The sequence below is a fragment of the Oryzias latipes genome, chromosome 21 (genome assembly GCF_002234675.1).
Source record: "Oryzias latipes chromosome 21, ASM223467v1".
NCBI lineage: Eukaryota > Metazoa > Chordata > Actinopteri > Beloniformes > Adrianichthyidae > Oryzias > Oryzias latipes.
Window position 1 is genome coordinate 26087980 of NC_019879.2, and position 22502 is coordinate 26110481.

Sequence of the window (22502 nt, forward strand, 5' to 3'; positions counted from 1 at the left end):
GGTCAGTCATATAAAGAACCTTTTAGAAAGCCAGTGATATGAACAGAACAATACCTGAACATTTAATAAAAAATACAGTTGTAGGAAGTACTTTTGCTTCAAAAAACTAATTAAAAAAAATCTAGAGGAAAATGAAGAGGAAAAAATTCAGGGATTGGATCCATTGATCCAGCTTTTTACATAAAGATTGATTCATTATAGAATTATGTATTCCTTTTAATGTTGGAAAATAATGCTTTTTGTTGATCGTTGAAAGTTTTAGGGGCAAACGCAGGATTTCAATCACCCATTCGTCCACTTTACTCAACCATATCTGACTCATAAAGCAGCGGTCTAAATAGATTTCCTGTCTGCTGCATCCTATCCACATTCATTTACATGATTCAGCAGCAGCACAGCAGAATAGACTCTCCTGACTGCCTCACTACTGCCGCACTTGTTTTTAGTGTGACCACGAGTCCTATTTAAAGCAGCTGACGCTAAACCACGTCACCACGTTTGCTGTGTTTGGGCTTTAAGACTGACTCAAACCTCATTTCATGTCTAGCTCTCGTTATGGTCACTGACCTCAGCTTTTTACAACAGGAAAATATGCGGGAGTTCAAGTAAACCTTTTAGGGTTCTGTGAATTTTTTTTTTTTTTTTATTAGTTTTGTACATCTTCTTAGTTGCCCTTTGCTAGTCACACTGTCAGGAACTGGTGGCGTAGGACCCAGTACAACACCTGCAAAGAAGGCACCTGGAGAAACAACAAAGCAAAAGATGACCAGAAAACATTTAGGGTTCCTGCAGCCAATCAGATGTGAGGGGTATCACAGAACCCCTACTCTGGAACAGACATGGAGAGGAACAGTCCCGACGACTCTCCCCAGGTACAGAAAAAAGAAGGTAATAGCCCCGACCCCCAAGTTTCCTGATCCTGTGAAAGGTCACCAGGGCCGCTCCTTCATGTTCCCTGTCTTTTTCCTGTGGATAGGTGCCGGGGCCGCTCCTCTTCATGTGCCTGTTCCTGAGGAGGGGTTCTCTTATACTCCTAACATTTGTTTGATTTGGTTTCAAGAACACTAAATGTTTCTGGTCATCTTTTGTTATGTTGTTCCTCCAGATGCCTTCTTTGCAGGTGTTGTATAGGGTCCTACACCACGAGGTACTAACAGTGTGACTGACAAGGGGAAACTCAGAACATGACCAAAAACAACATAAAAACCAAAATAAACCACAGAACCAAGAGCCTTTCATTTTATTTTGACCCCAAACTAGGATTGTATAGGGAAAGATAGGGACACGATCCTCAGTACAGACTTTTGTTCTTAAATGAAACCACAACTTCTGTTCTAAGCAGTTATGGAGAGAAACTAATGCATTACTCTGGTGTTCATCCCCATAAATTACTGGCTTTGCTCAGCTCAGTGTCTTCCCAAAAAGATGAAATATTTATTACGGTTCTAATACTCAACGCATGAATGGATGCGTCAAAAATAAGACTGTTTTCATTGATGGTCTTTGCTTACCTGTCTGCATCGTAATGCTGAAGGTTTCCGTACTCTACTGGGAATGCCAAAACGGTGGTGTAGTGGTTGAAGCCAAAATAATCATAAGTGCCTTTTATTCTCTTAATCTCCTCTGGAGTAAACTCAGGCAGCCTACAGAGTTTAGCCAAATGAAGAAAAACATTCGGGTAAGTACAATACTGTTCCGTCATAACATTTTGTGTGTCCTTCGTGTTTCTATACCGAGATTTTGGCAAACCAGCAGCAATACTGCGCTCCCGAACCACTGTCTTCATCACTTCATTGTAGTCTCCATTATAAATGGGATTAGCAAACCAGCCGATGTAAAACTGTTCAGAGAAAGAGAAGAGCTACTGGTAGTAAAAGCTAAACAGACTTTGAATAAAACTGGACAAAGTGTGTCGTGTCGATAAACCTGCAACAGACGTCTTGAGGCATCAATGTCTTCTTGCTTATGGGGATTTCTTGGTTCTGACCAGTCAGAGTTGATGGTAATGGAGACCATTCCTTTCTGTTCAGCCCGGTATTTATCATTGTATATGTGCCAAGCTTCTGCATGAGCTTTGATAAGGTTGTGGCCGACAATGTATGGCAAAGTTCCAGGTCGGAAGCTTTCACCTTGAAACAGTGTAACAGAGCTTTTAATATTGTACTTAAAAATATGCCAGTTTTTTTACTCATTTATTTCTGGTTACATTTTTAAAGTATGAATTCACAGATCTAATATATGAAACTAACTCACTGTACCTGGGGCAGACACTCCGTAGCCATGCCCTACCATTGCTACATTATATGGCTCATTAATGGTGACCCAAAGTTTGACTTTGTGGCCAAGACGGCTAAAAATGAGGTCAGCGTAATCTTTGAATCTGTCGACAATAGTGTCGTTCTCCCAGCCACCAACATTCTGCAGAGCTTGTGGAAGATCCCAGTGGTAAAGAGTGATCTAACACAAATTAGAAAAAACAAATTCCCAGAACTTTTCTACTTTGAAGTTTAGATATTTTGAAAGCAATAGAATTTTACACATACGTGTGGCTGGATGTTTGCAGCAAGGAGTGCATCCACCAGTCTGTGATAATAGTTCAGTCCAGCATCATTGATATGATTAATGGTGCCATCAGGCAGAATCCTTGACCAGGATATTGAGAAACGATAGTGCGTCACCTTAAGTTGCTTCAAAATGGCAACATCCTCATCTATCTTGTGGTAACTGTCACAGGCTATGTCCCCATTGTCATAGTTGGCAATTTTTAGAGCGGTATGAGCAAACTTGTCCCATATGCTTAGACCTTTTCCATCTTCTCTCCATCCCCCTTCAATCTAAAATGGAACAAGAAAGATTAGAAAAATTGTGAATGTTTGTGATAGGTTGATTGTTAAAGAATTTAGATTTCAGTTGACCTGATATGCTGCTGTTGCGCAACTCCAAATAAAGTCCTTTTGAAAGTGTCCCCATATCATCCTTTCATCATCTGGCAAAGGGAAACCATTGTCTTTCATGATTTGGTAGTAGTAATGTGCTGAATATTTAGGTGTTCTTGGTCTATTAGTATTGCTGAAGTCCACATGGTGCAATCCAAACCCAAGTTTATAGCCATTCAACCACTCAAAAGAATCCATGAGAGATGTTGCAATGTAGCCTTTTACTTTTACTCCATCAAGTTCATGGGCTGTTAAGGTAAACACAAAATTATAACTAAGGAAAGACATTTTTTTTATCAGCTATTAGAACTCCTGAACATTTAATCTAAAAACTGTTAAGTGTACCTACCTTTCAGAGCTTCGTCAATATAGGTCTTGTAAAAGAATACCCTGTTAATGTCATCCCACAAGGTCCCTGCTTCTAAAGCTGCTCCATTCTCAGAGATGTAAATGTCTGGATCTCCATATTCTTCTTTTATCCAGTTGAGGAGCCTTCTTAAGCCCCATGCTACAGCTCTTTGCTCTTTAATCGCCGTTGTTGGTGAATCCGTTTCTTGAGTTTCGACAATGTCCCTGTCAGATTGATAGGATGGTGGTGCCAGTTTGTCAGTAACATGATTAACTATCTTGGTGGTGTAGTGGTTTATACAAAATGCATCTGCGGTTCCCTTGATTAAGTTTTTCTCCTCCTCTGTGAATAAGGGTAATCTTGATTCTGAGAGATCTTGAAGTTCACTTTTTGCAAGAATTTGCTGTTTCATTGCCTCAGGATAGTCTCCATTCTTGAAAATGGGGTGTGCAAACCAACCCAGCCTGAACTGCATTGCACGGTCAGCAGCCAGAATTTCACGGTGGACATTAACATCGTAAGGTTCAACCCAGTCAGCATCTAGGGCAATGGAGACCAGACCACCTTGTGATGCACGATAATTGTCATCATATGTGTGATAGGCTGTAGCGTGAGCTTTTATGAGGTTGTGTGCAACTTCGTATGGTGCACTTCCTGGATTGTTGACATTTGGTGGCATGGCACCCGTTCCATATCCTGCCCAAGCAATTGTGTGAGGTTGGTTGAAGGTTATCCAGAATTTGACTCTGTCGCCAAAGGTGGCAAAGCAGAAGTCACAATAATCATTAAACAAATTGATCATTTGTACACTCTCCCAGCCGCCAATATCTTGCAAAGCTTGAGGCAAGTCCCAATAATAAAGTGTTACCATGGGAGTGATGCCACGAGCCACAAGACCATTAATAAGCCTGTTGTAATAGTCAACACCTTTCTGGTTGAGAGAGGAGCGTGTTCCATCAGGGAAGATTCTGGACCAGGACAAGGAAAATCTGTATGACTTCACTTTCAGAGCTTTCAGCATGAAGAAGTCTTCATCAAGTCTGTTGTAACTGTCACAGGCTATGTTTCCATTAGCATTTTCAGGAATGTTGCCAGGTGCTTGAGTAAATTTATCCCAGATGCTGGGTCCTTTCCCATCAGCATTCCAGCCACCCTCGATTTGGTAAGCTGAAGAGGAAACCCCCCAAATGAAGTCTTCTGGGAAAGTGCCATAGTGAAACATTTTTCTCTGGAATTTGGATTGGCTGGAAAAAATTTCCCAGATTACCTTAGACTTAGATGGAACCTCTGAAGGTGTTGGATTGGTGGAACGGTAAGTAAATGTTACTTGTCTCGCAGTTTTAACTTCACTTGCATGTGTTCCAAAACCATTGTTCTCAATAACACCGGAGAAGAAATATGCTGATTGCTTTGGGGTTCTTGGTCGGTTTGCATCTTCAAAGTTCACATGAGTAAGACCAAATCTTTCACTATAGCCTTGCGGGCCCTCAAAGCCATCCATGAGTGACTGCACTGTGAATCTTTGCACATCAACTCCATCAGTGGCTTGTGCTAAAATATGGAAATATAAGGTTATCCAATCAAATTAGAAAAGTTAATACAATATTTGATGTTGCCTATGCTTTATATAATGGACGACACTTACCTTTCAGGGCCTCGTTGATGTACCTTCTCAGATACTCTACTCTGCTTACATCATTAATGGTTTCACTGCTGTATGCTGTTGGCATTCCATTCCCAGTTATGTAGATAGGCACTTTAGTAGCACTCAAATATTCTAATGAGATGTAGTTAAGAAGCCTCCGAAGTCCCCACGGTGCAGAATATATCCAATCTGAGGCTGTTGAAGGCCATGAGGGGTCCACACCTGCTGCATAATCTCCCACTCCCCCAGGACCAGAAGTGCAACCCCCTTTAACCGTATTTACCAACCGAGAGGTAAAATGGTTTAGACCAAAAAAGTCAGCTGTTCCCTTTATTCTGGCCTTCTCTTCAGAGGTAAAAACTGGGAGCACTGCTGGTGGAGAGCTGGGGCACTCTTTCAGTTTCAGCTCAATTTGTGTTTTCAGTGCCACAGAATAATCTCCATCTACAAAAATGGGATGTGCAAACCAGCCCAGCATGAACTGCAGGTAGCGATCTGCAGCTGCAATGTCTTCAGAGTTGGTTGGGGTTTTGGGCTCAGCCCAGTCAGAATTAAGTGCTATGCCCACTATCCCTCCCTGAGTTGCCCTGTAATTGTCATTATAGACATGCCAAGCCTCAGCATGAGACTTGATTATGTTGTGAGTGACCTGAAAGGGTAAGAAGAAATGATAAAGTAAATGCACTAGAGCAGGAAAAAGACACTTGTAATTTTAAAGTAAATTTGTACCTGATAAGAGGATGAAGCGTAGTCTTTCACTCCAGGAGGATGCTCACCAGTACCATGTCCAGCATGGCTCACCACCCAGGGGCTACTAAATGTGTTCCAGGTCTTGACTCTGTCTCCAAACCTGGAGAAGCAGAAGTCTGCATAGTCCTTGAAAGCATCAACAATAGTTGGGTTGGTCCATCCACCATTGTCCTGGAGGGCCTGTGGCAGATCCCAGTGGTAGAGTGTGACAACAGGCTGGATGCCAGATTCTATGAGCGTATTGATGAGCTTGTCATAGTAGAGAACTCCTTTCTCTGTTTGGCTGTCTCTGTGGCCTGATGGGAAAATTCGAGCCCAGGAGATGGAAAACTGATAGGTATTGACTTGAAGACCTCTCAACAGGTAGACATCATATTCCACTTTGTTGTAGCTATCACAAGCGAGATCTGCTGTCTGATTTTCAAAGGCTAAGTTATCATGGCCAAAGCGATCCCAAATGGTTTCTCCTTTTCCGCCCTCCAACCAGCCGCCCTCCACCTTGAAAGACTCTGCAGAGGTTGCCCATTGGAAACCGGAGGGGAAAGACTCATCAAGGAAAATGTCTCGTTCTGCTGCTGTTTGGGAGCCAAATTTATCCCAAACACTCTGATAAGCATTCCTGGACTCTGGAATCCTGATTGAGTCTTGATGGTCATAACTTTTGGAGTAAATTATCAAAAAATTTGTCAATTGAGGTGAATACAGATTTACAAATTTTTGCTACAATGTCTTACCCAAATGAAGCATCCTGCACACCCATCTGGAGTAACACATCCACAATGTCACATCCAATGATATCCAGTCCACTGTGCTGCAGAACTAGGAAATGTTCAGTGTTTGAATATGAAATCCACAAATGTAATGTCACCAACAATAACTAATTCATCCATAAGCACGCAATGTCAAATATAGTTATAAGACGTCAAACTTATTGGGAATGTACACGTCCTCCACTTTGATTATCTACACAAACACCGTTTACCTGGAAATTTTTTGAAAGTCTGGGAAGAAACCTGGGATCCTTCCAACAGGTAGACATTTAGACAGATAGAAATGTATCATTGACACCTACTAGAATCTAATCTGACACTTGAAAAGAAGTCCGGGTAACAACCATACTGCTATGAACCTCTTAAAACAGATTTGAAAATGTCCTTGCCTTAGCAAGTCATTGAATTATATTAATACATTGACTGCGAGACTGTAGACAGAAAGCACAAGGAGATTTCCACAGCCTCGATGATATTAATCAGAGATAACATTAGTTTCTCTCCATAAGAACAAAGGTTAGAGCTTTTATGTTTATTGTACTTTGGAAGTCTATCATGTTTCTGTTAACAGCTTATCTGACATTGTGATGTCAAGAAACACTAGTTCCATTTTTTAAATTACCATACATCTATGAGGATTTTGCACTTTGGTTTGGATTTTTAGTAACATTTCCTTAGTTCTTGTCATATTCTGTTTCTGCCACCAAGTTTAGTGGCATATTGGGTCCTACATCACCAGTTTCTGACATTAGTCGCTGATGCATATGACCATACCCAAAAAAGTTTTGTTATAATTAAGGACAAAAACATGAAGAAACCAAAAAAAAAATGCCTTTAGAATAAACTTACAAAGAAGTAAATAAAACTGCATATAATGATGGAAAAATGGTTTGCAACTTAACCTCAACTTTACCTAATATGGCTTTTGTTCTGCCAGGAACCAAGTTTAATCAACCACATCATGAACTGACTCTTACCTTGCAGTAGTTCTTCAGAGACAGAAGCATTTCCAAACATTGCAATAGAAGTCTATATGGATATTAAAACTGATCTCTACTTGATAGAACAGCCTCTGTTTCCTGGAAACACTGAACAAGTAAACTAATAAAAATCAGTCAAATTGTTTCCCAAAGATTATCAGCTTTATCCTGCTGACTTCAAAACAGCAAAGTTTGCGTTTAATGATGGTTGGAGAGTTCCTTCATAAGAGTTTTATGTCAAAATAAAGGGAGTCTCTTATCCAATCAGTGTACCAGCAGGATTAGGGTCTTGTGGTCTTGGCATTGTTTTCGGCTTAATTCTGGTTTCTCAGGTTTTTCTTTCTGCTGCACCCATTGACCAGCATGACCCTTCAGTTCTGAGGTGATGGTTTACCAGACTTTTTGATAAACGAGGAGAAAAAAATGTGATCCAATCACGTAATGTTCTAGAGTCTTTTGACTGACTATAGTGTTTTGGGAAAAAGGTTATTAAGCATAAATGACCAATAGATCCCCAAAACTACCTTGATGATGTTTATGAATGTTATTATCTTTAGTAGAAGTACCAAACACTAGTCCCCTGAAAAATAGCTTTTCCTTGTACAAGAACCAAATTTATTGAACCACATCATGAACTGACTCGTACCTTGGAGTACTTCTCCAAGAGGCTGAAGCTGCTGACTGTTGGAACAATCCTGAAGAACCATCTTGTAAATTACGATAGGCAAGTTTCCACTGGATATCTGCAAGGTCATACAGAGATATAAGTACTGTATATTCAAGATAAGAGTGCAAGACAATAAAAGTAAAGAGAAAACTGTGCCTGGATCTTCCTTAGCTCCTGGGCAAAGTTTGTAGAAGAAGCACAGCTGTACTCAAGCTTTACAGTCAGGAAATCTGCCTGTTTAGAGAAAAAGAAAACAAAACAGAGCTCTTAATAATTTATAGTTTTGAAAATGTTTGCATGAGAGCAAAAAATCCAACTATATTTCATTCAACAATTGTTTTGATTAACAAAACATCTGCAGAAAAAAATCAAGATAAAGTTAAACTTTATAATGAATTATAAATTGTGCTTTGATACTAGATTATCTTCATGCAAAATCTTTAAAACACTGAAGAATATAAGGATTTGAAAACTATGGACACATATCAACTCATAAATCAAATGGCAATTCCTTACAAGTTAAATTTGTTTAATTTAATATGAAATTTGCTGTTTTATTTTGGAATATTATCCTTAAGATTAAAATCACTGCATTCTTCATACTGTTCCAGACAACTCTTTGTTGAAGAAGTTTGTAGTTAGGGCTGTTGCCTATGGCAACGTAGCTCCAGAGACATAGACACTCTCAGCTTTGACCCCCTCCATGAAAGAAACATTGCATATGCTACAAATTCTCTTTTTGATTTACAAATATCAAACATGTTCCCTAAATTTTTTAAGCGATTGTTTGATTTTTCGACGTTTTGAATATTTTTACATTTAAGATAAAGGTTTAACCAAATATGATCTCATTTTTGATCAAACCAGATTTTAGTTTACCACTGTTGGAGCTTTAATGTGGTGAAGTGTTTCCAGGTCTTTTGCTTTCAGCCCAAAGGAAAGATGTTTCCCTATAAACACAAAGGCATTATAGACTATTTTAGCAAAACAGAATGTAAAGAACAAGCTTTGCTTCAAAGCTTTAAGTAACCAGTCTTTGATGAAAAAAGATTTTCCACATGTGCAAAGTGACCATTGCTGCAACTTTATTGATGGATTATTGAGACAACATGATAACCTTGACATGCTATCTCTGCTATCAGCTACGTGGTGAAAGAGTTTCATCAATGCATCATGAAATGGTTTTCCTTATGGGTCCTACAGCTTAAATGTTGGCTAAAAAGACGTAAACCAAGAAAAAGGAAATAATACTACTAATTAAAAAGAATAGACACACAAATTTAAGCTTACATTTGCCAGGAAAGCGTTGCTGGAAGATCTTGTAAACATTCTTGTTGAGCTGCAGAATATTTTGCTGAGCGGTCGGTCCGTTCTGCCAGATGCTGCCCAAGTCACTGACAGTCACCCATGAGTGTGCCAGATCTGCAAACTCCCTGAAGGCGAACTCTGCATACTGCTGGAACATGTCTACCAGCTCCTGGCTCTCCCAGCTTCCATACCTTGCCCTCAGAGCGTCTGGAACGGTTGATCCATGGAGGATGACCAGAGGTTGAAGACCCACCTTCAGCAGCTGCTTCATCAGAGTCTTGTAACACTGGAGCGCATCCTGCTGGGGCTGGCTGGCCAGACCCGTGGGAAGGAGCTGAGCCCATGACAGCGGCACCTTGACGTGGGTCACCCCTCTGCTCTGCAGCCCCTTCAAATACGGCTCAGAAGCAGCAACTATGGGAAGGCTGCACTCAGAGAGTCCCTCCTTGTCGGAGCTTGTGGCCACATTTTCAGTCAGAGGACCTGCAAGGAGCATGAAGTCCTCTTTTCCATTAACCCCAAGAGTTCCACACCCATGAAGACAGAAGATGTACAGACACGCCACCCACAAGAGCTCCTTCATTCTGGCTCTGAAGGCTGCACTGATGCAGCCCACTGACTGCAACACTGTTTACCTCAAAAGTGTGTGTGATTGTTCCAAAGTTAAGATCAAAATCACCTCTATTTATGACCCTGTTTATGGAGGCCGTACAACATGATCAGAAAGACTCTGAACTCAGCCAGGCGATAACTGTATCTTCATCTGCATTCAAGTTTGACAACCTTGAAATGTGTACTTGGTGCAGTTTTTGTTTTTGTTGTTGTGTGGAATCTAACAGAAACAATGTTATAGAACAACTTTTCATTTCATTTCATTTCATTTATTTATTTGTTCCTTTCATGAAAATTGATGTTCAAATGTTTACATATTTCTCTTACATATTAAACATTTTCATGATTGGAAAGGAGCAGAATTGAAGAACACAATTCTTATAATTATCTGCTCCCTTTTAAACATTACATTTACATTTCTCACACCATCACCTGTGCTCAGATTTCACAATGTACAGTTCCACTACACAGTAAATACATTCCATTCATTTATTACATAAATTCCAAAAATTCCATTCAACAGTCAAGTTTGTACAAACTAATTTGTTTAGCTTTATACATCCGTTTAAATTGAATAATACTTTGACAACTTTTTAACTGATTCTCCTGGGAATTCCACATTTTTACCCCTGCTATAGACAAGCACTTTTGCTTTAATGTTGTTCGAGCAATCTGTTGTTTGAAATCAAATTTTCTCCTATGATTTTCATCTCCTGTGGTAAAAATAAAAAGCTTTTGAAGGTCTTCTGGTAAATCTCTGTTTCTGGCTTTAAACATAACTAATAAGGTCTGCAATTCAATTAAATTTTTGAGTTTTAATAAGCCTGACTTAATAAAAAGTTCATTTGTGTGATCTCTAAAATTAGCTTTGTGAATAATTCGAATAGCTCTCTTCTGTAGCAGAATTAAGGGCCTTATATTTGTTTCATATGTATTTCCCCACACTTCAATACAATACGTAAAATAAGGTAAAACCAAAGAGCAATATAACATGTGCATAATATGACATGGTAAAACATATTTAGATTTGTTCAGAACAAAAAGGCTCTTGGCTACTTTATTTTTTACATAAAATATATGAGATTTCCATGTTAATTTGTCGTCCAACATAACCCCTAAAAATTTAAATTCAGACACCTGTTCTATATTTATGTTGTCAATGGACAAAGTCACTTCTGTTCCGTTTTTATTACCAAATACCATAAACTTTGTTTTAGTTAGATTCAAAGATAGTTTATTGTAGTCAAACCACATTTTTAGTTTTATCATTTCCATTTCAATACTTTTAGCTAAGGTTTTCAGATTATCCCCAGAACAAAAAAAGTTGGTATCATCAGCAAATAAAACAAACTGTAACAACTTAGAAATATCACAAATATCATTTATATATAAAATAAAAAGTTTAGGTCCTACAATTGAGCCTTGTGGGAGTCCACAAATAATATTCATGAGATCAGACTTCTTACCTCCAAACTGCACATATTGTTGTCTGTTTTTTAAATAACTGGTGATCCAGTTCAGGGCGATTCCTCTAACCCCATATGCATATAATTTAGAAATCAAGATAGAATGATCTATGGTGTCAAAAGCCTTTTTTAAATCCATGAAAACTCCTATTGTGTATTTCTTTTTGTCAATTGCTGTTGAAATTTCTTCAACTATTTTCATTATAGCCAAGTCTGTAGACCTATTATAACGAAACCCAAACTGATTCTCACTTAACAATTTATTTTTTTCAATAAAGCTGTCTAGTTTGTTAACGAACAACTTTTCTAAAACTTTAGAAAATTGTGAAAGTAATGAAACTGGTCTGTAATTATTAAAAGTATGTCTGTCTCCATTTTTAAAAAAAGGAATAACTTTAGCTATTTTCATCTTCTCAGGAAAAATTCCTAATCTAAGTGAAAGATTAAAGATATGATGTAGTGGTTTTACAACACAATCAATTGTCATTTTTATTAATTTCATGTCAGTCCCGTCACTGTCCTTTGAGGTCTTGTTTTTTAGTTTGTATACTGTAGTCAAAATATCATTATCAGTCACATCAGATAAATACATAGATTGAGAAATCCAATTTTTATTTTTAATAATATCTTTTGATTGTAAATTACATGTAATATTTTCTGCTAAATTGGGTCCTATATTTACAAAAAATGAATTGAATTCATTTGCCATGTCCTCTTGCTTTTTAATGACCACATTGTCTTTAAGGAAGAAGTGAGGTAGTTCCATTGATCCTGACTTATTTCCTATGACCTTATTCAGAATATTCCACGTAGCCTTTAAGTTATGTTTATTTTCATGCAGAATCCTATGATAATATTTCTTTTCAGCTTGTCTCAATACATTTGTTAACTTGTTTTTGTAAACCTTATAACGTTTTTCAGCTGCTGCTGTTCTTAAGTTTAAAAAGTCCTTATAGAGTTTGTTTTTCTTTTTACAAGCATTCTGTAGGCCCTTTGTTATCCAGGGTTTTCTTTTATTTTTAGATTTAGGTCTACTTAGAACTTCTGGACAATGTCTATTGTAAAGATCTAAATAACATTTCAGAAAAGCCTCATATGCACCATTTACATCATCTGTATAAATTTCATTCCAGTCTTGATTTATGAGATCATTTCTGAACGCGTTCACAGTTTCATCATTCCTTATTCTTTTGTATATTTGGTGAATTTCTGCTGACTTTTTTTGCAACCTGAAGTCAAATATAGCAAATACAGGCAAGTGATCGCTTATGTCATTAATTACTAACCCACAATTTCTTTGAGTTTCCAAAATATTAGTAAAAATGTTGTCTATTAAAGTTGCACTAGTTGTTGTTATTCTGCTAGGCTTTGTAATCAAAGGATACAGTCCTTTACTATATAATGAATCAAAAAAATCAGATGTTTGTAAATGTGAATCTAGCTTTATGAGATCTATATTGAAGTCTCCACAAATTATTAATTGTTTATGATGGTTTAGATTACTTAACATATCTTCTAAATTTTCCTTAAAAGTTTCAATTTTTGATCCTGGTTTCCTATATACACATCCAACAGTCATATTTTTGTTTTTTTGTAACTCTATTTCCACAGAACTTTAAGTTCTAACTGTAAAACTTGATTGTTCAGGTTGTGTCTTGAAGTAGATGAATGGGTTAACTGTTAAAAGGACTCAAACAAAGTTTGAAAAAGAGGAAACGTGACTAAACGTAAGGAAGAACAAGTCCTGGTGAGCAAACAAATATTAAAGGTTTCAGTTTGTTGATTTTTTTAAACACACTTCCCTTTGTCATGGTGCCTCTGTCAGCGCTCCTCCCCCTCCCAGCTCTGCTCTGCTCTTGACTCACCAGCTGTGACTACTCACCTCATCAGACTCCTTCTCTTCATAAGGAGACCCAGCTCCAGCATTCTTCGCCAGTTCGTTAACACTGATGGAACTTCATTCCACGAGAGTCACATGAGTCATCCACCACCTCGAGCAGAAGCCGAATACCTGAGCTCCCTAAAACACTCCGCTCCTCAAGAACTCCAGCCACGCTGCTGACTAGTGCTCCTGTCACGTCAAGATCAAGATCCGCCGTCTCGCCACTCAACCCTACCGAAGCTTCGCCACGAACTCTGAAAACCTTTGTCCGTACCTTCAGCCACGCCTCAGTCTCAGCTCCGCCAGAGTACCAGCCTCACTATTCATCAAGACCCGTTGAATCTACAATAAAACTAATTTCTTACCTTACCACTTACCTGCCTTTTCCTTCCGGGTACCAGAGTCTGGGTTTGTCTCGTGTTCTGACCATGACAGTGAGCACTGAATACTAAAACACTATTTAAGAATCACAAGTTTTAGTTGTTTTTATTTTGAATTTTTACAATTTTAAACTCATTTAGTTGGCTGTTAATCAGTGCAAGGTGGGTGGGACATTCCTGTTTATTCTGTTTGAAGCGTGGAGGCAGACCGCAGCTGTATTAACTTTACCATGTAAACCTTTTTTCTGTGTAAAAACTACGCAGTCACATAACCCCACAATTGGCAAAATATCTTCCAAAAGCAAAAGACAAGCTATCAATTATTGTGAAAAATGAAATCATCAATATAGGTCAACACCCCCCCAAAATATTTTTTTTTCTATTTTTATGAAAAGGGATTCACACTAATAAGCGATACTCAAAAAATGACCAATCTGCGAAATAATTAATGAAAACGTAAAGTTTTTTTTCCTTTTACCAAAATGAAGCATTTTAAAAGAAATTATTTGTTGTAATTTAGGAGTTAATACAATTATTACTTTAACTTTCTCTTCCATTTATCCATTTACTGAAGATATAAAAGTATCCTTACTAATGAAAAAGAATCAACAGAACAGTCAGCTCGTTGGCATGACACTTTATCCAAACTCCAGGAAGTGAGCTGTTTCATAAAAACCCTAAAGTTCAACATGTGTTTGTCTAAAAACAACTGTGACTTACAACTTATCAAAACATTGCTTTAAAAATGATTTAAAAAACCAAACAGAACCATGAACGGGAGAAGCATAGAGGAAAAAAAAACAAAACAACAAACAGACAGAAACAAGAAAATTTTTGGAGAAAGAAGATTTTTTGAAAAAACAAACATCTGAGGAAACGTAAGACTTAAAAGATTCCCTGACTTTAAAAAGGAATCATTTAGAAAGTTTTAAACATCAACTGTTCTACTTCACTGGTCTGTCCTTTCGGGTCAGCTTCTGCTCTGGAAGTTCCTGCAAAGGGGGTGGAATTGGTCTCCTCAGTCCTGTAGTGCCCTCTACTGGTAAACTTGGCAATTGATCATTATTGATCAAGGTTAATTAATTACTCTAAATTGCCCCTAGGTGTGAATGTGAGAGTGCATGGGTGTGTGATTGTGGCCCTGCAACAGACTGGCGACCTGTCCAGGCTGTCCCCTGCCTTCACCCTTAAGTGGCCAATATAGGCTCCGGCAGCCCCGTGACCCCAAAAGGGGACTAGACGGATTAGCAGATGAATGATGAATTAATAAATTATTATTGATTGATCACGGCTCTTATTTCAACTAATTAACCCCTGGACGCCTGAATTTATTCCAAATACAAAATAAATCCTACATGTTTTTGCTTTGAAGTCCACGTTAAAAAAACTTAATTTTAGAGCCGAATTGGTTTGATGTTTATTTGCATCAATAGGCGTCAATGGGTTAAAAGGGAACAGCAACAACAAAATATTTTTGGGGGGTAAAATTTGTTTTTATTTTTTGAGGAAAGTCAACAGAAAACTTTGTGTGATCAAATCTGACCAGTGATGTTGAAACAAACAGTTAAAATAAATCACAAGGCAGTTTAAAGTAACATATTTAACTTTATTTTAATGTAGAGCTACACTGCAATTTCCATCCTTACATGGATTTACTCAGAGGATTTTAAGATACTGAATAATGGAACTTCTATTACATATATGCTTAGAATGTAGCGGAAAAAAGTGTGTAAAAATATCAAAGTTGTTATAATTATTGTTGTTATCATTGAGTGAAACCAGCAGCAGAATTTAACTGAAGTCACAATAACGGGATACATTTAAAAAAAATAGGTGTATGATTTAAACTTACAGGGTTTTACAGTAAACATCAGAGGAATAGAATTCAGCATCTAACATACTTCATAAACAGTTTTGGTTTTTCTTTTAACAAAGTCATTGGTGTGGAGTCCGGTCTCTGAAGGCCCACAGAGTTCAGCTCTTTGTGGAGGCGTCAGAATGAGGTTCATTATTTAAGTCTGACCTGCAACAAACAATAAAAACAGAGAGAAGACACCATTAAGGCCCGTTCACACCGGGACGAATTTCGCCGGCGATTTTCGCCGACGTTTAACGCCGCGTGACTAAACAAAGGGCACCAATGAGAGTGTGCACACCGACGCGAAAAAAACGCCACGCGTCAAAGCGTCAAAAAAAAAAACGCCTCGGGTTCGTTTTTTTTTTCGACGCGTCGCGTCGAAATCTATTCGACCAATGAGAATGGCGCTTTTGCACACGTGTCTGGAGCTTCTGAAGTTACAGTAAAACACAACTTGGGGGCGCTCAAACACAAAACTGCCTTGCTGAGCACACATACCAGCGAAGAAGATAGACGCCAAGTAGCGTCTATACTGCCGCGAAGAAATAATGACGGACATTCTAAAATATCCCCGAACCAAGCACCAGTTAGAGCAACTGGTGCTTGAAATATTCATGTTTTCTTTGTATGATTCTGACAATCGCGTAAATACTTGCTCTCTTCTTCTGAGTAAAAAGCGACTTTAAGAAGCGTAAAGTTGCGCAGCGCCACCTTGTGTACAGGAGTATTTCTGTTTACATTAAGCGCCATCTAATGGCAGGGAAGGAAATTGCATGTTCGCTCGGCTCATCGTCAGCGAAAATCGCCTGGGTGTGAACACAAAAAACGTGGCGAAAAACGCTGGCGAATAACGCCTGGCGAATATTCATCCCGGTGTGTACGGGCCTTTACTCAACAGAAATTCAGCACCTAAAATCTGAAACGTGCATTTCTTATCTTTGTGTTATCTTTAAAACCCATAAAAGCAGAATTAAATACAAAACTAGAGTAACTTTTAGTAATTTACTGCAATGGGTCATCACATGCTGATTCCTGAAGTTAGTGGTTATAGTCAGATAAATGATGTGAACATTTTATCTTAGAAATTGCATTTTCAGTGTCAGAAATGAATGAAAGAAACTTCCAAGACAGCAGCAAATTCTTTTTTTCATGAGTGTATGCTCCTGCTGTTGAGTGACCGTCCTAAACAATTAAAATGTTCTAAATTATAGGAATGCCAACGGAATAAACAGAGTTTTCGAAAAGCTTCCAAGCATTTGTCTCAATCCTAAAATGGATTCAAGTTAGATTTTTATTTTATTTTAAAAACCCACTCCAATGAAAATGCTGTTTTTGATGTTTTCATAACGCTTTCATGGCATTTCTTTGGTCAAATTGTTGTGAATCAGGAGCGGATGAAAAAAAAAGCAGTTTGAAAAAGAGCTTACTGGGCCACAAGCTCTCTGCTCTGCTCGATTCTGATTCATCCTCTTGTCGACAAAATAGATCCATGTACGTCTTAATTTTCCTTGTGTGAGCTGGAATCTAGCTCAAAACTGTATGGCTGGACAGCTCCTATATTGCTTGCTGTTTTTGTGGCATCTGTAATGTTAAGTTGGGGGTGTGAGGGGCTTTAAGCTAGCAGGAGAGCGGGCAAACAGTTCATTTTATGGGAGATGGGAAAGGGGACAGGGTTGCTCCACGCCAGCGGTCTCGACCATAACTCAAAGGCAAATTTTTAATGCCGCACTGCAGAAACTATTTCCTGGACAAAAATACACAGGTTTTTTATTTAGCCTAAAACGGCATAATCAGAATTAAAAGACTGCTGGGAACGCTTTGAAAGTACAGCAGATAAAAAGATGATTGGAGTGGGTCTTTAAAGAATAAGTAAACTGTCAGTATTTCTGCTTTACTCTGAATTTATTTACCTTTAACGTCAAGGTTCATGCACTCATGGGGTCCCTCTGCGGGGTCGGGGAATCCATTGCAGTTAACAAGGGTGGTGTAGTAGGACACTGAGGCTTTTGGAGTACGAGGTCTGTCAGGATGTGAATGATTAACGTAGAAAAAGCCAAATCTCTCCGAATAGCCAGCAGCCCATTCTAGATTATCCATGAGTGACCAAGCTGTGTATCCACGGACGTCCACTCCATCGACCAAGTAAGCTGGAGAAAAAAAACAACGTTAAATAAAAAAAATTTAAAAACAGAATTGTGTTCCTAATTCCACTCTATTAAAGCTTTTCCTGACATCCATCTTCATTTTCAGCAAACCTGCTTTAGTACCTTTCAGCAACTGGTTGACATGATTTTCGTAGAAGTAACTCCTGTGTTCATCATTAAGGTCAATAGGCCCGTTCTCCGAGAGGCCGTTCTCAGTGACGATGACGGGTGGATTTCCATACTCGTCCTTGATGTATTTTAGGATTCTACGGAACCCCAGAGGTGCCATCTTCAGCCAGCTGGAACCCGTGTCCAGCCAGGTCCGATCGTGAATAAACGCCACGCCCCTGTTTGGTAGATGATTATGGATGAGTGCATTCTAACAAAGTGAATAGTTAAAAATTATAGTTTCTGATTTAAAAAAATCTGGTTTTCTTACCTGTCTGCATCATAGTTGAGAGTATTTCCAAAATCAACAGGGAAAACCAAAACAGATGTGTAATAGTTTAATCCGAAGAAGTCATGGGTGCCTTTGATTCGTTCAATCTCTGCTGGAGTGAACTCAGGCAGCCTGCAAGATTACATTTGAAATGAGTCTCCCACCATCCCTTATACTGTACTTGTTTTTGTTCAATTATTGTTAAATTATTTAGCGTTTATTTTTTAGGTTTTGTTCAGTCTTACAGGTATATCTTTAGAGGGCCTTTATTATGCAAAATCAACCTTTTTTGAGGTTTTAACTGTATTAGAATGTTAATTCCTCATGAAATACAAGTCCAAAGCGGTATTTTGCTCCATTCACCCATCTCCGAGTGTTTTTCTAAAAAATCCTGCTCTCTGCACAAGAAGCACATCGATCTTTGCAAAGAGTTCAGGATGTTGTTTGCTTTCGTGGGCAACATGCTGCCAAGGCTGGCTCTAGGTTGATCTCATGAAATGAGCGGCACCCACAAGGAGCATAGGGAGCTGTGAAAAAAACTAATAATTCATTGAAAATGTGTCCTTTTGTGCCCTAAAAGTAACATGTGATCATGTATACAGACAAAGTTTACTCTGAAAGTCTTACTAAAGGAATGAAATACATGTAGGCCCTTTAAACTTTTCATTTAGAATTTGAGTCATTTATTTTAATGTTCTCCTCCTCAGCATTTTATTGGCTAAAATATCATTGGGGTGTCATGTTTCTGCCCCATTGCCCTACCATATATCCATTTCCCATGGCTATAACGTTCGAGGTGGCACAGAGAGGTTATGGAATGTCATGACGTTCCCACTCAACAATATGGGAAGATGGGTGACATCTGTGACCTTAACCTTCATGTCTGTCAACTAATCTCTTAAAATTTGTTTTAGTTACCTGGATTTTTCCAAACCAGCTGCAAGGCTCCTCTCTAGAATATACTTTTTCATGGACTCTGTGTAATCTCCATTAAATATGGGATTGGCAAACCAGCCTATAAAGAACTGTGGAAAAAAATATATATATTAATAGCTTCTACAATTAACAGCAAAATTCAAAAGACCTCAGCTTACATCCATGTAGCGTTTTGCACCATCAATGTCTTCTTGCTTAAAGGGATTTCTGGGTTCTGCCCATTCAGAGTTGATGGTAATAGATATCAGTCCCTTTTGTTCAGCTCGGTATTTGTCGTTGTACACATGCCAGGCCTCTGCATGAGCTTTGATAATGTTGTGAGCAGCAACGTATTGCAGAGTGCTTGGGTCGTGGTTTATTCCTGAAATAAAAACATAAAAAAGAACTAAAGCATTCTTTATTTGCCATATCATCAAGTACCATTTTCCATGACATCCATCTTATCTATACTCCTCAGAATCCAGCCTCAACTGGATGTAGCACCTTGTTCTGGTAAAGTAGCTCAAAACTCTACAAATGTTTTGCGGCACGCGCCTAACTTCCTCTCATTCCTTGATGAGTCTCATCCCAAAAATAGAGAACGTTGAACTACTATGTTTTTTTTCAGTATAGACAACAATATGTTTTGATATGCTTCTCAAAAATGTTAGAAAAGTGTCATAGAAATGTTTTACTATCTTTACCCTGGTAAAATGTCATTGTTGCAACACAAATGTTTAAGTTTCACACTTACATACCTGGTGCAAATGACCCATAGCCATAACCTAAAAGTGCTACAATATATGCTTCATTAATTGTGATCCAAAGTTTCACTTTCTGTCCAAAACGACTGAAAAGGAGGTCGGCGTAATCTCTGAATCTGTCGACAATAGTTTCATTCAACCAGCCCCCTTCATCCTCCAGAGCTTGTGGAAGATCCCAGTGGTACAGAGTGATCTAACAAAGAGCAGGTTTCCAGAATTTAACTTTCCAATTCAATGTTTTCTAAAAAAAATAATTAAAAAATAAGGAGAGTAAAGAATTACACTGACCTGAGGTTGGATATTTGCAGCAAGCAGTGCATCTATCACTCTTTGGTAGTAATTGATCCCAGCCTCATTTATGTTGTGTATCGTGCCGTCGGGGAGAACTCTTGGCCATGATATGGAGAACCGATAGTGAGACACCTTAATTTGCTTCAATAAACCAATGTCGACATCTATTTTGTTGTAACTATCGCAGGATATGTCGCCGTTGTCATTGTTTGCCACTTTTCCAGGAGTGTGGGAAAACGTGTCCCAGATGCTCAGACCTTTCCCATCTGCAGTCCATGCTCCTTCAATCTAAAAAGGGACTTGAAAGATGAAAAAAACAACTTTGAACAAGTTAAGTACAGTTTTCATTTTAACGCACCTGGTATGCCGATGTTGAAGAACTCCAAAGAAAATCTTCTCTAAAATGTCCCCACATAATCTTCTCTTCTTCTGGCACAGGGAGACCGTTATTGTTTATGATTTGGGAGTAAATATAGGAAGAATATTTTGGGGTTCTTGGTCGATTTGGATCATTGAAGTCCACATGGTACAACCCGAATGCATATACATAGCCATGTAACCACTCAAAAGAATCCATGAGGGATGTTGCAATGTAGCCTTTGACTTTCACCCCATCAATGTCATAGGCTGTCATAAAAAAAATAGAGAAATTCATGACTATGGTTAAAGAAAGGTAATGTCAAATGTATCAAATAAAAATATATTGTAAAAACGATGTTATGTACCTTTGAGAGCCTCATCAATATAAGTCTTGTAAAAAAATACTCTATCAGTGTCATCCCAAGTCATTCCCTTATCTGTAGCAACACCATTTTCAGAGATGTAAATGTCTGGATCTCCATATTCCTCCTTTATCCAGTTGAGGAGCCTTCTTAAGCCCCATGCAACAGCTCTTTGGCCGCCTATGGCTGTAGTTGGGAAATCAGTTATCTCATTTTCTGCAATGTCCCTGTCAAACTGATAGGATGGAGGAGTCAGTTGGTCCGTTAAGTGATTTACTATCTTGGTGGTGTAGTGGTTTATACAGAACACATCTGCAGTTCCCCTGATAAAGTTCTTCTCATCCTCGGTGAAGGAAGGTAGTCTTGAATTTGGCAAATCTTGGAATTCACATTTTATTTTAACTTGTTCTTTCATTGCCTCAGGATAGTCTCCATTCTTGAAAATGGGGTGTGCAAACCAACCCAGCCTGAACTGCATTGCGCGGTCAGCAGCCAGAATTTCCCGGTGGACATTAACATCATAAGGTTCAACCCAGTCAGCATCTAGGGCAATGGAGACCAGACCACCTTGTGATGCACGATACTTGTCATCGTATGTGTGATAGGCTGTAGCATGAGCTTTTATGAGGTTGTGTGCAACTTCGTATGGTGCACTTCCTGGACTGTTGACATTTGGTGGCATGGCACCCGTTCCATATCCTGCCCAAGCAATTGTGTGAGGCTGGTTGAAGGTTATCCAGAATTTGACTCTGTCACCAAAGGTGGCAAAGCAGAAGTCACAATAATCATTGAATAAATCGATCATTTGTACACTCTCCCAGCCGCCAATATCTTGCAAAGCCTGAGGCAAGTCCCAATAATAAAGTGTTACCATGGGAGTGATACCCTGGGTAAGGAGACTATCAATTAGCCTGTTGTAATAGTCAACACCTTTCTGGTTGAGAGAAGAGCGTCTTCCATCAGGGAAGATTCTGGACCAGGACAAGGAAAATCTGTATGACTTCACTTTCAGAGCTTTCAGCATGAACAGGTCTTCATCAATTCTGTTGTAACTGTCGCAGGCTACGTCTCCATTTGCATTTTCAGGAATGTTGCCAGGTGCTTGAGTAAATTTATCCCAGATGCTGGGTCCTTTCCCATCAGCATTCCAGCCACCTTCAATCTGGTAAGCTGAAGATGAAACCCCCCAAATGAAGTCTTGTGGGAAAGTGCCATAGTGATACACGTGTCTCTGGAACTTTGTTTGCCTGGACAGGGTGTCCCACACTACCTTTGCTTCAGATGGAACCTCTGAGGCTAAGAGCTTGGAAGAACGAGGAGTAAACTTTAATTCTGTCACTTTTTTAAAATCATGTCTTGCTGTTCCAAAACCATTATTCTCAACAACACCGGAGAAGAAATATGCTGATTGCTTTGGGGTTCTTTGTCGGTTTGCATCTTCAAAATTTACATAAAGAAGACCAAATCTTTCACTATAGCCTTGCGGGCCCTCAAACCCATCCATGAGTGACTGGACTGTGAATCTTTGCACATCAACTCCATCAATGGCTTGTGCTAAAATATGGAAACACAAGGTTATCCAGTCAAATTAGAAAATCTTATACAATATTTGATGTTGCCTATG

The 22502-nt window shown here is 38.7% G+C and overlaps 1 protein-coding gene across 1 annotated transcript in view; it reads right to left on the bottom strand.

Annotated features, from left to right (window-relative positions):
- lct (lactase) overlaps positions 1-22502 on the bottom strand; it is a 43937-nt gene that overhangs the window by 1432 nt on the left and 20003 nt on the right. Inside the window, exons 26-33 of the mRNA XM_023951181.1 lie at positions 20979-22432; positions 3286-3382; positions 2916-3184; positions 2544-2834; positions 2259-2457; positions 1927-2129; positions 1734-1840; positions 1512-1643 (exon numbers count right to left, since the gene is read on the bottom strand). Coding sequence (XP_023806949.1) covers positions 1512-1643; positions 1734-1840; positions 1927-2129; positions 2259-2457; positions 2544-2834; positions 2916-3184; positions 3286-3382; positions 20979-22432 — 2752 coding nt within the window. The remainder of the gene's footprint in view (positions 1-1511; positions 1644-1733; positions 1841-1926; positions 2130-2258; positions 2458-2543; positions 2835-2915; positions 3185-3285; positions 3383-20978; positions 22433-22502) is intronic.